The 12,851-nt window shown below is 42.8% G+C and overlaps 1 protein-coding gene across 2 annotated transcripts; it reads left to right on the top strand.

Annotated features, from left to right (window-relative positions):
- Positions 1 to 8,550: 8,550 nt before the first annotated feature.
- LOC115674854 (enoyl-[acyl-carrier-protein] reductase [NADH], chloroplastic-like) lies at positions 8,551 to 12,371 on the top strand. Of its 2 annotated transcripts, none has more exons than XM_030597370.2 (13): positions 8,551 to 8,789; positions 9,079 to 9,400; positions 9,584 to 9,693; positions 9,793 to 9,848; positions 9,934 to 10,018; positions 10,104 to 10,151; positions 10,736 to 10,810; positions 10,894 to 11,005; positions 11,167 to 11,218; positions 11,292 to 11,343; positions 11,496 to 11,553; positions 11,642 to 11,740; positions 11,915 to 12,371. In XM_030597370.2, the coding sequence occupies exons 2-13, from the start codon at positions 9,121 to 9,123 to the stop codon at positions 12,064 to 12,066; spliced, it is 1,179 nt and encodes a 392-aa protein (XP_030453230.1). In that variant the 5' UTR covers positions 8,551 to 8,789; positions 9,079 to 9,120; the 3' UTR covers positions 12,067 to 12,371. The 2 variants fall into 2 exon arrangements, with proteins under 2 accessions (XP_030453230.1, XP_056158736.1); XM_056302761.1 differs by lacking the exon at positions 8,551 to 8,789 and adding an exon at positions 8,858 to 9,005.
- Positions 12,372 to 12,851: the final 480 nt, after the last annotated feature.

The following is a 12,851-nucleotide window of genomic DNA, read 5'->3' as shown; positions in this document are numbered from 1 at the left end:
CTTTTCCTGATCGAAGTCGTCCTCCCTCGGCTCTTGCCTAAACACGCCACGCTTTTAGGATTTCGCTTTCAAAAATTTCGGCAAGGAACTCCGGATGCACGCGATTTGACTTCATCTTCCCACGATTATTGTAAGGATCGCAATTGTCTAATAATAAAACGCGGGTTCTTTCTTCTTGTTGGGTAAAGTTTGGATGTGTCGAGCGTGCATATGGAACGAAAAAGCACGCGACGTTTTCCTGAGCTTAGCCGAGCTTTGATGTTGGACGGTACCTGAACGCGTGAATCCAAGATATAGGAATGCACTCTTTCAGTGAGCTCGCGTGATCCATTAATTTGAAGTCATCCTCGGCTTTTGCCTGAACACGCAACGCTTTTGGATTTCGCTTTCGAAAATTTCGGCAAGGAACTCCAAATCCACGCGATTGGCCTCATCTTCCCGCGGTTATTGTAGGGATTCGCGATGTCTAATAATAAGCACGAGTTGTTTCTTTTTGTTAGGTGAAGTTTGGATGTCAAACGTGAAAATGCAACGAAAAAAGAATACGACGTTTTCTCGCGCTCAACTACTTTGCTGATTTTGAACTTCGTGGTCGTGTTTCAATGTTCTCCAAGTAGATCTTTGTTGGAGACTCTATCATCCTGGTTTCTTCGTCTCAACCGATGACTATACTCGTGTGTCTTTCATTTTTCAAAGAACAAAATCTACATTCTGTTGTTCGCCCATCACTAACATCTATATCGATGCTTACTAGATGTTCGTCGTCGTATATCAACAACCGAATACGTACCACGGATGCGTATTGATGTCCATTGATGAATGTCAATCTCTGACATTGTCAACAAAGTATCACATGCGTAATAATGTTCACGTGTCAATTACGTGATTGTCCATACTCATGTGCTAAGCATGTGCTTCTCAGACTCGATTGCTTTTTGTGTGAACAGGATCGCAATGTCTAATAATAAACATGAGTCCTTTCTTTTTGTTGGGTAAAGTTTGCATGTCAAACGTGCAAATGCAACGCAAAGAATACAACATTTTCTTGAACTTAATTGAGCTTGATGTTTGACGATACCTGAATGTGTAAATCCAAAATATAGGAATGCACTCTTTTGATGCGCTCACGTGAACCAATAATTTGAAGTGATCCTCAGCTTTTATCAAACCCGCAACACTTTTGGATTTCACTTTCAAAAATTTCAGCAAGAAACTCCAAAATCACGCAATTAACCGCATGGATATTCCTTTCTTTTTGTTAGGTAAAGTTTGGATGTAAATTGAGCAAATGCAACGAAAAGAATACGATATTTTCTTGCACTTAATTGAGCTTGATGTTCAACAATACCTGAACGCGTGAATCCAAAATATAGGAATTGTTTTGTCGGAATTGCTCTTCCTACGAAATATAAGTCGTTCTTCAGCTTTTAGTGAGAGGAGACAGGTTTTGTGGCAAGTTGGGGACAAGAAAAATCCAGGCAAACAAAAAATTAGCAAACTTTTTACTTTGAACTTAATTGTACATATAAATCGTGCCAAAATTTAATCGACGACAAAGCGTGAATATATAGCCACAGGAACACACGTACACAAACTATGCTGGCAAAACTTGTGAACATGCAAAGATGTAATGCCGGAATTTAATCGATGATGCGACACCTATGATAGAGATATACACTGGAATTCAATCGACGATGCGAATTGGAAAGCTACATCTAAGGAAGAAAAAATGCAATACAAGAAGTAAAGATAATTGAAAGATAACATTTTCATTGATTTATTGAGGGGTCTTCGAAGAGTACGATGTGGCTACTTAAAGCCTATAATCAACGGTTATCAATATATGATACAAATAGCGATCACAAACAAAGGTTGCAAGAGGAAGTTACAAAGGGAGGTTACAAATAGAGGTTACAAAGGAAGGTTACAAATAGAGGTTACAAAGAACGATTATCAACGGTTATGTTATCTCAACTATCTTGATGGTTTTTTCAACTTTACTACGTTGACGGTTGCTTTATTCCACTACGTTGGCGGTTATTTCTTTGACGGTTGCATCCCATATTGTCGACTCAACTTTTTGTCGATTCCTTCAAGCCGTCGATTCATCAAGTTGTCGATTCTTCACATTGTATATAATAAATTACCAAACTTCGCTCTTATCGACCAAGTCTATCGCATGTCGATAATTACAAAAAATTGGTCATTTTTTTATGTAAACGGGAATGCACTCCTTTGATGCGCTCGTGCGATCTAATAATTTGAAAACGACGTGCACAATCAAACTTTTGGCTATCGTAATTCCATCCAATGAAGACCCTTTTTTTTATTGCATATATGGTTATCGATAACGACGGAAAATACACTATATTTTCCATAATTCCACGATAGATGCCTAGCATCCAAAATCCTTTTAAAAGCATCAAAAAGGGGATATACCATATTGGGTTGGGGGGTCATGACATGCGCTTTCTTTTGCTTTACAAGCTCTCGTTTTTGGCACGAGAGCAAAGTAAAGAAAAAGGAAAGAGCAATCGATCCGACTTGTGTCATGTTCGCACGCGTTTTCCCTTAATTTCCGCAAAGGCGAGACGCTTTGTACGGTATGAACGAAGAGTCAAAAGCTGGTTCGTGCATGTACACGGACCTAACCAAACCAAACCACTGTTTCGGGTCGCCCTCGTTTTTTCGGGCAACGAGAGTTTGATCATGCCGTGTCGAATTGGCCAATCGGAGTACAACTGTCAGCACAACCGTCGTGCACCGGCATGCCACGAATTCAAACCACCTAATAAATTGATTGCGCCACGAAGACTTCCGGATCGATTCGAGACGATTCTTATTCGACGCCGACGCGGATAGAGATTACATCGCCCTTGAACTTCGCGTGCAATTAATCTTAGCGTAACCACGCGGGTAATCGCGGTTTAGGTGCGAATTAGAGCCAATGGACAGGAGGACATAACTCCAATTGGGACAGGGATTGAATTTTTGCCTATGATTTCGTGCAATAATATCGATCGAACGACAAGTTCCGCTCGGCTACTCGCAAGCTGGTCAAAGAATTAATCGCCGCCATTCTGAAAGCACGTGGAACCTGCGATCACTTCCCGAGGCAAAAAATAAAAGTAAAAAATAATATATAATGATTATTAAATTATTAACTCGTAATCTGTCGAGTCACGTAATTGAATAGAAAGTCCGCCACTTTCCTTAGCGTTCCCCCTGACCTCTTCAGCCTAACATTATTGATTAATTTATCGTGACTCCTTGGAGGGGCAAAAATCAAAATCTCCCGTCTTAAAAGAGGCTGCGAAAATTTTGTACAATAAATTATTAGTAGCTCAATAGAATCGATGAAGAAATATTTGATGAAGGAAATATAAAATTCGACCCGACTAAATGGAGTTTTTTTTTCTTTTTTTCATTTATGGGTCGTAGAAATTAATGGTCGTATTCGGGCTTGAAAAGACAAATCAAGCTGACCTATGCAACTAGGTACGGCGTGGTTGTCGACCATATATTTAATGGTCATCTTTGACATAGGTGCCCACGAGGAGCGTACTTAGTCCACCACACATTATTGCAATTTTTTTTTGGTCAAAAAAGTTCGTTCGTTCGTTCGTTTCTTCATTGCATTGAAAAGTTGCAGCTCTTTGAAGAACCATCGCACGATGTTAATCCCTTAAAATCTTATATCATTTTAGAGTAAGAAGTCTTGAGTTTAGATCTTGCCGCGTTCCTTATTTGCCCTTTTCATTGTCAATTTTTGCGCTTTAGTCTTAGACCAAGTCCTAACATGCAAATGAGGGAGAGCGTCACAGCGTAGAAATGTTAAGTCGCGTCTTCGCTGCACACGGCTCAGACTTTCAAGAACGGTTCGGAAATCATCTTGTAAAATTTTTACGTACGCCAAGCGGTTTCGTATTAACAACTCGAGACGGCAATATTATTTAATAAAGAACAATTATTTGACGAATTATTTTGGGATTTCGCCATTTTCTGGAGACGAAAAATTCTTTATTCTAGCCATTATGTTTGGATTTATCTTAAACAGATCTCGAAGGACGAATCCTTTCACAATTTGGATCCCACGTTTTAGGCATATCCCAAGCATCAAATAATTAAGGAGAGGTCAAAGCGGCAATTCTGATTATGGAAAGGTCCAAAAGTTTGCGTTATGCAGAACGGCGGCATCATGGAACATATGTAAACAATGCAAGTAAGAAATAAAAAAAAAATACATTTGACATTGAGGATTTTCATGGTTCGGCGGAGCATGCCTATCATGTTTCCCTACTATACATGTGTCACGGACCCGAGGTGTCCATGTGCCAAGAACTGTGACACGATCAAGAAAGAATGGACCAAATATACAAGAGCTTCTGTAACATTCCTAGGGATGAGCGATGCGGTAATTGTGCCATATTCTAGAGAATTCTCGACATAAATGCCAATGGTTGGTGGACGGGGAGATGCGATCTCCTCCGCTACATCGACAGTCAATCAATGGATGTAATCAGTCGAGTTTTTGTATAAGTAGGGTGTTCTCAGCCTCATTTGAATCATCCAAAGAATCAAAGCATTTTTCATTCTCTCCCGGAGCTTTTCTCTACAATTTGGCTAAGCAAGTGAGCGATTGACCCATTGAGAAAAAGCTTGGTTTAGGCGCTCCAATGATCCAAGTAAGTCTAAGTCGCTATACGGGTCCGATCCCAAGCAATCGACCGGTAACACATGCATGATGTATGCGTGTATCGATTAGGCGGACAACATATATCTGATTTTCGCTATTTTGAAGTTCTAACAATCTCATGTTTAACTTGTTATTAACACGGACTATGGCTCAAGTATTACCCAATACATGAAGTTAGCTAGCACCGCCTTTCGTGGGCCCGAAATATACTTACCTAAAACGGTTTTCCTCGCCATAGAAAGAAGGTAAGTTGTTCTTCTTCATTTATGCTCAAACTAAACTTCTGACACATTATTATATGTGTCACCTATAAAGCATTTTATGTTGCCAAAGAAAGTACTCGCGTAGGAATTTACTCTACAAATAGCATCATACACTCTTCTATGGAAGGTTTTTTTTTTTTTTTTTTGTAACCGAGATGTCCGGGCCAGCTTGCGCGCATCTCGACTATTCATCGGGGGAGACTTGCACAGCAACCCACCCCCATGGCCCCCACTTAAATCACAAGTGCTCAGCTGGGGAATCGAACTTGGGACCAGTGCGCTTAACCACACAATCCCAAGTACGCCCTAATCAACTGAGCTATCCATGGGTGGGTAAAATCTTAGTGCATTTCTAAGGATCTTGGAGAACAGATTCCTAATCCTCGATAACCGTCCGAGCGAAAAATCTTACTCGTTGATTGTAAGGTCTTTTAGTTTTGGTGTGTTACAGTATTTTACTTGCGAAGTACGAAAATACAATGAGTTACAACCTGTTATGATTCGAGAATCTGTCTCTTGAACAGATCAGAACTGGCCGTTCATCTTAAAGCATGAAGATCAAATGTAAAGTGGACAAAAAGCTCCCAAAAGGAGAAGTAACAGTTCGGGCTAAAGTTGTGGATATAAAGAGCATGCGGAGCAAGGTTCTTTCTGGATAAAGCTTGAATAGAAACGATCATGCTTTGGAACAAGAATCTCAAATCTGGTGTTTCGTAAAAATCATCTTATGTGCAGAGAAAAACCCTTAAAGGATGAAGGCCTTTGGGAACGACTTTTCTAGGGAGCTTTGGGAACTGCTTTCTTAAGAGGCTTTAGGCTCCAAAATCTTTTGGACAAAGGCAAATATGGTTTGACAATTTTTTTGGAGAGCTTTAGGAAGATCCAATTGCATTTTCAAAGTTCTCTAAATGCCTTTAACTCAAGGTAGGTCTGAAGGTACTTTGAGTATTTTCGGAATGCAAATATATTTTCTTCTTCTAACTTTACCCTCACTAAACTTTCATGATTCCAGAAATGTCCCTACCTCAAGCGACATCACCTGCGAGGGTTCAGGTTGCCGACGAGACTCCAACAAGGCCAAATGTGGCTACCGGCGCTAGTTCCTAAAGTCAGCAGCCTCGCTTGAGGTCGTGCTACTCCAGGCGACCTCAAGCAAGGCTGACGGCGCTAGATCTGGCCTCGCCGGCAACCATATTTGGCCTCGCCGGAGTCTTGTAGTCCTTCATTGGTTTTGAGTTTTTTTTTTAAAGTAAAAGTACTTTACAAAGTGTGATTTTTCAAACACCATTTAAATCAAAGTCGTTTTCCGATTCACCTATAAATTACAATTTATGAAATACTACTTGCACTTCGAAAAAACTCCTTTAACCTAATGTCCTTTGCATTTTCTCAAAGATTTTCTTCAAAAGCTAAATCAAACACAGCCAAAACAAAGGTTATTCGTCAAGCAAGCACTACTTGGGTGCTTGACATGTTATAGCATCGCTTTCTGGACAAACACTTTAATCCACTTGCATCCACTTGCTTTCTCTAAATCCTGAAAAAGCGAATGCGAGTTTTTTGTCCTGGATCACTCGTCCCTTGTTCATTGACCTAAGTATTGGAAAATCCTCCCGAAGTCAAGCCCAAAAAGGCAGCCTCTTCCTTTTATTGTAACGCGTAATTCGCCGCAGTCCACCGGAAGGCTCGAGCCGACTCGGAAGAGCTCGGGAGAAATCGGGCATCATCGCCGTGCATCGGTGAAGGAAGCCCATCATAATATGCGATTCTCGTGGTCATAATTATTCAGTCTCAGATCATTAGACACTAGGAAAAGAATAAGATAAAGTTACTCCAACTATCACAAGATGAAGAAATGTCGTTGCGCTCTATAAAATTATGAAGGGAATCCAGATCATTGCAAAGCATACGGAATCTACAAGGAAAGTATAAACGGGCTGCGAAGTAGACTCACCAGTGGGCCCTAAGGGGCTCAAATCAGGCCTTATCAAATCTCCAGGCCCAGGCCCAATTGGTTGGGCTGAACCGAAGAGCGAACCGCATCCATCGAACAACCTGCACATCTAAACAAAAGTGCAATGTCGAGCCAGCGAACAAATCCGTTCTCACAAGCCATCTCAATCTATGGAAGAAGAACCCCCCATCAAGAAAGAGAGAGGCTCGAGTCGATTTCGATGACTCGGATTCCGAACCTCTTCTTCGACTAAATTTTTACGAATTCCTGCTAAACATTATGTTCATGTTTGTCGGGTTCGATCTGTTGAAATGCACGTATGAGTTGTATGAGAGAAGTCTCACTCCCATCGGAAAACTAATGCGATGTGGAGCGGTTAATATAATCAAGTTGGCCCATAATTCATTGACTTAAGCTTTTAAGTGAAAGTGGATCAAATTGAATTTGTTGATCAGTGTGAGTTTCACGCTTATTCTGGTCTTTTTGCCCAGTACTAAGCATTGACATATTTAATTAGGGAGGCAAATGATGCCTGGAAAGATTTGAACTCATGACCTCCTGCTCCATATAAGATTTTGCGGGACCATTGCAATATTTAATTATTCTAACAATGGGCTCTCTCTTGGCGATCTCCTGGGTGAAGGTATTAGGATTTCGCTGCACACTGCCGACATGACCTACAGACAGGAGTGGACTCATTAGGCTCAATGAAGAGGGAGGGGGGTTAACCAAATTACCAAACTTGGCGGGTCGAGCTGTGAGCGAGACTTTGAAAATTCACCCTCTTTGCTTTTCCTTTTATTTTCCCCTCCAAACCCAGAAAATATTAGGGGCATTCAATATACCACGTAGGATTTGCAATAAACCATACAGTGATCGACACGTGTCTATATCGGGCCCACCCGTCAGGAAATTGTCTCTCTCTCCCATCTCTCTCATGCGCTTTGCTCTCCTTCTCTGCAGCCCCAAGCCCAACCCCCCATCTTTCTCTCTAACCTTCGCTCGAAACAGTTCTTCAAGCTCAAGTCCTTCAAGCTCGACTCCGCCATCTATGCCTGCACCCTATCCATGCTCATTGCCATGACCGCCGCGGCTTCCCCCTCCTCCTCCGCCTAAGCAGCCGCAACCGGCGACCTCGACGACGGCGAAGAAGCACTCCCAAATCTCACGGTCGATCTAGAAGCTGCTGCGGTTGGTCTTCAAGCCGAAGACGAGCTCGACCCCGGCTTTCGGCGTCGACGATTGGTACTCTCGCGTCGTCGGCGAGGATGACAGGTTCTACGTCGTGTACGATAAGTCCCATGATTCCGGAGTCCCCAGAGGTTGAATACCTCGGAAGTTGTCGCCGGAGATGGATCGGAGGCGGTGGCGGTGGCGGTGGCGCGGCTCGTTGGACTAGAGAGCAGAGCTAGTCGCGAGTCGGGCATGAGCGAAGGTTTTAGAGAGAGAGAACCGGGGATGAGCGAAGGATTTAGAGAGGAGAGAGAGAGAGACAATTTTCTGACAGGTGGGCCCGATATGAACACGTGTCAATCGCTGTATAATTTATTGTAAATTCTATGTGGTATATTGAATGCCCAAACCAACAGACAACCAAACAAGGCTCGGTACTTAATAATTTACCAGTTTTTTTTTTTTTTTTAATAGAGGACTCTGGTTTTCTCATTGCCCTTCGGCGATTACAAAGTTTTCCCAACAGACACGAACCACCACGGGCCAAAGCACCCACCTTCGATTTCATCGAAAACCTCTTCCCTCTCCCCTCCTCTATTTCTTACTCCCCCCGTCGCAGGCCGACCCAGGCGCCTTCTCCATACACCATCTCTCTCTCTCTCGGACATTGTTCTCTCCGGCTCTAACCTCGGCGATCCCACAGGTGAGTGTCCTCCCCCCCCCCGTGTCTCCCAATCAAGAGAACTCTCGCCGGTTCGCTCATTTCCGGGGGTCTGATCCCCGCCGCCGCGGCGCCGGTGCCGGCGAAATGCGGTCGTCATCGCGCGGCATTTCGTGTCGGGAGCCTTAGGGCGTTGTGTGGTGTGCGCGTGTCTCGTGTTGGTCTTGAGGGTGTTGGAATTTCCGCGCTGCATGCCAGGTGCTTGCGTTTTTGACGCTGGTAGCTGGTTGAAAAGATGTCGTTTTTAATGAATCTCGCGGGAAATGTGCAGGAAATTTTGCTCGATTTGTCGTGGGTTTGATTTGCCGGGGATATGGCCGCGACCGCGACTCCTGGGACGCACATGGCTGCGCTGAAGCCGGGCGTCGCTCTACGTAGATCAGCAGCAGTCAGGCCGTGCGTAGCTTTTTTGGGTGCGGAGCAGAGAGAAGCGTGTTGGGCGAAGCTCGCGAGCTCTTCTCACATCTCCTCCAGGGACTTGTTCTCGCAGAAACACGCGTCCAAGGTGGTAACCTTCAGGAATGTCGTCACTAGAGCTATGTCCAGTGCAAATGAAAGCACCCCTTTGCCCGGGTTGCCTGTTGACTTGAGAGGTATTGCATCTTTTTCTCCGCTCTTTTTCGTTCTTATGTGAAAGTAAGCGTGAGACCAGCTGAATTATTGGCTTAGTATGAAGAGACAACCATCGAGTGCTTGGCTTCTGGCCACAAAAAACAAATGAAAAAAAGGAGTGTAGGGTACAAGAGGCTTTCCTAATGGCATCATGACATTTGCAGGCAAGAGAGCTTTTATTGCTGGTGTTGCCGATGACAATGGATATGGTTGGGCAATAGCGAAATCTCTTGCCGCTGCTGGTGCCGAAATTCTTGTTGGTACATGGGTTCCGGTATGTGGATTTTATACGTAGATCAAGTTTCCATGCCATCAGTCCCTATTTTGTTCCAAACTCTTGAGAGTACCCGAACTCAGTGATGTGTATTTGCAGGCACTAAATATTTTCGAGAGCAGCCTAAGGCGCGGGAAATTTGATGAATCACGAGCGTAAGCGAACCTTTTGTGCTTTCAGCATTATTTTGTCTTCAGTCGTATCTGATTAAGTTTATTGTATTGTATTGTGACTTTTCAGATTGCCAGATGGTTCCTTAATGAAAATCACCAAAGTTTATCCACTGGATGCTGTTTTTGACAATCCTGAGGATGTTCCTGAAGATGTAATTGCTTATTTGAAGTTTCCACAAACTACTCCATATGTGAAATAGTGCCATTAATTATGCTCTTTTTTGTGGCGATCTCCAGATTAAGGCAAATAAGCGCTATGCAGGTTCTGCAAAATGGACTGTCCAGGTATATCCTTTGTCCAAATTCCAGTTCTTGTTGGAATCTGTAACATAAAGCTGTAAAGTATTTTTCTGCTTGTTGACATGCTATTTGAAAAAAATAATTCTAGTGCTTTGAGATAGGGAAGAAATGAACTGCTCTAACCGATAACAGCGTCCGGAGATAATTCCAGGAACGAGTTAGATTCTGACCTTCTCTTCTCTCCTAAAGAGTAGAATGTCTCCCTTAATTTTTATCTCATGTTTCATCAGTATTTTAAAAATCGAGTGATTCGTTTGCGGGGAACTTCTTGGAGACTGAACTGTTAATGGCTTTCTAGGTAAACAGGTACTTTTCCCAATTAACCCATCTGATGACCATGTTGAGGCTTATCTCTAAGCGTCTAGCTATATATTGATTTATCTAATTTTTCAGGGTTATGGACCTTCGTTTTGAAATTAATAGGAGGCTTATCTTGATTTTAGTACTCTTATGAACATCTTTCCTGTTCACCTATCAAGCAAAAGGGAACGTCTTTCCTATTAAACTCAGATCCATGGAGTTGCATTCCGGCATTACCCATTCCAACTCATTTGGTAACGGTCTTTCAGGAAGTTGCTGAATCTGTCAAGCAGGATTTTGGAAGTATTGACATCCTTGTGCACTCACTTGCGAATGGGCCAGAGGTTAAGCATTTTTAATCTCATTTTTCCCTATTCCACGCTACTGCTTACTAATGACTGGTTAAATGCTACGTTCTCTGTTGCAGGTCAGTAAACCTCTGCTGGAAACATCAAGACATGGTTATCTTGCTGCTATTTCTGCATCAAGCTATTCTTTTGTATCTTTGCTCAAGCACTTTGTTCCAATTATGAATCCAGGCAACTTTCTTACCTTGTTTTCTTTTGTCCTGTTTTACTCCTTTAAATTTTGGGCCTGCTTTCCTGATACGACCATCAGTCGGCGCTGTTATGTTCATATCTTGACAAGAAGTCCTAGAAATGCACCAGTCAGTCTTGCTAACGGTAGGTTTGTCTTACAGGTGGTGCTTCCATCTCTTTGACATACATTGCATCTGAGAGGATCATTCCTGGGTATTTGTTCATTTGCTTTATTTAGGTGCAGTCCTGTAAATGAGATTTCTAGCTGACTTATCTAATATTGCAGGTATGGAGGAGGGATGAGTTCAGCAAAAGCTGCTCTAGAGAGTGACACACGAGTAGGTTTTTCTTCTCCTTTTGTCCTTTTCCCACATGACGTGCTTCTTCTCCTCACCCTCCTCAATGGATCTATACTGGGATCTGCCGATTTAGATCAATAGCTTATCATATGACCCTGATGCCTGCTTCTTTTCCTGCTTGATTACTGCAGGTGCTGGCATTTGAAGCCGGGAGAAAACATAAAGTAAGAGTGAACACAATATCTGCAGGTACAGTTTGGAGCTTTTCTAGCAGATCTCACTTTCTTTGTTCCTTTTAATGTTATCTCAATGATGTCGCGATGCGAAATATCAACAGGTCCATTGAGAAGTCGTGCTGCAAAAGCAATTGGCTTTATTGACATGATGATCGACTACTCTCTGGAAAATGCACCCTTGCAGAAAGAACTATCAGCTGGTGAGTCATCCACTGCTACCGCAGTTGTTATCCTTTTGTTTTAACAATGTTCATGAAGCAATCAAGCATTTTAGCCATTTGTAATGAAAATTGGTTAAGTGCAAGTGTGGTCTAGAAATCCAGTCGACTGCCATTTCTAATTCCTGTTCCTCGGCTTCTTTTCAATGAACACAGAGGAGGTTGGAAATGCTGCTGCATTCCTGGCATCGCCTTTGGCGTCTGCCATCACCGGCACTGTCCTATATGTCGATAATGGTCTCAACGCAATGGGCGTCGGAGTTGACAGCCCAATATTTGAGAATCTTGATATTCCAAGATCTAAGTAAGGCCGGTGTTTGAAACGTGCATTGTTTGGTGGGTTCTGCAGAAAATTTTGGAGTAGCAAAAATAAGTGCTTCTAGTTCATTTTCCTTTCATGCTGTCCCCTCCTGCGGCTCCAATTCTGGCACCAGTTCTCCAGAACAGGATTATCTGCCTGTTTCGCTTGGTTCATTCTGTTGTGGTTGGTTTTAACATGCTAAAACCAAGAAAATATCATTTGAGAGAGAATGTTTTAAGACCCTTTTCTTCGGACATGTATCATTGCAACCTTTGGCTCTTTCTTTTGGAATGGAGTCATCCATTTGTCTCATAGTTTGCTGTTCAAGTTTTGGTTGATACGGGCCGCTTGTGATCAGTCTGAGCGAGACTGCTCTGTAGTCATCGGGCATTTGTTACTTTCGTGGAAGTATAAGCCAACTACGTGCTCTAGTGGGCAAGCAGTTAAAATAGTGTGGTCCTGGGTGAGACGGGAAACACGTAACAAAGCATGTGGACGAGGAAACTAGCACCACCACCATCAAGGTGGTGCTGGTAGCCACACTGCTGCATGTTACATTGATTGTCCTTGATTGCTCGTAGCAAACGCTTGTAGGGTCAAGCTTTGCTAGACCTTACTCGGATATCATGATTTCGACAGTCAAGTTTAGTCGGAGCATCTGCTCGAACACAGGGTTTGGAAGCAGGGTTTCATGTGCTTCTAAGTTTTAATGCAACCATGAAAGTAAGTACATTTTGAGCTTGAAGTGTAATGCACTTCCAATGAGAAGAACAGGATCAGTATGAAAAACCA

The sequence above is a fragment of the Syzygium oleosum genome, unplaced genomic scaffold (genome assembly GCF_021117445.2).
Source record: "Syzygium oleosum isolate NSW1041296 unplaced genomic scaffold, Sole_v2.1 Sole_v2.25, whole genome shotgun sequence".
Lineage (NCBI taxonomy): Eukaryota > Viridiplantae > Streptophyta > Magnoliopsida > Myrtales > Myrtaceae > Syzygium > Syzygium oleosum.
Note: the sequence above shows the minus strand (reverse complement) of the source record. Positions and strands in the feature narration are given on the sequence as shown.

Excerpts from the sequence above, each read along its gene's own strand:
- LOC115674854 (XM_030597370.2), top strand. The coding sequence starts at position 9,121 with ATGGCCGCGACCGCGACTCCTGGGACGCACATGGCTGCGCTGAAGCCG. Across the intron at positions 9,401-9,583 it reads GTTGCCTGTTGACTTGAGAG|GCAAGAGAGCTTTTATTGCT; the intron begins GTATTGCATCTT and ends TGACATTTGCAG. Across the intron at positions 11,554-11,641 it reads AGTGAACACAATATCTGCAG|GTCCATTGAGAAGTCGTGCT; the intron begins GTACAGTTTGGA and ends AAATATCAACAG.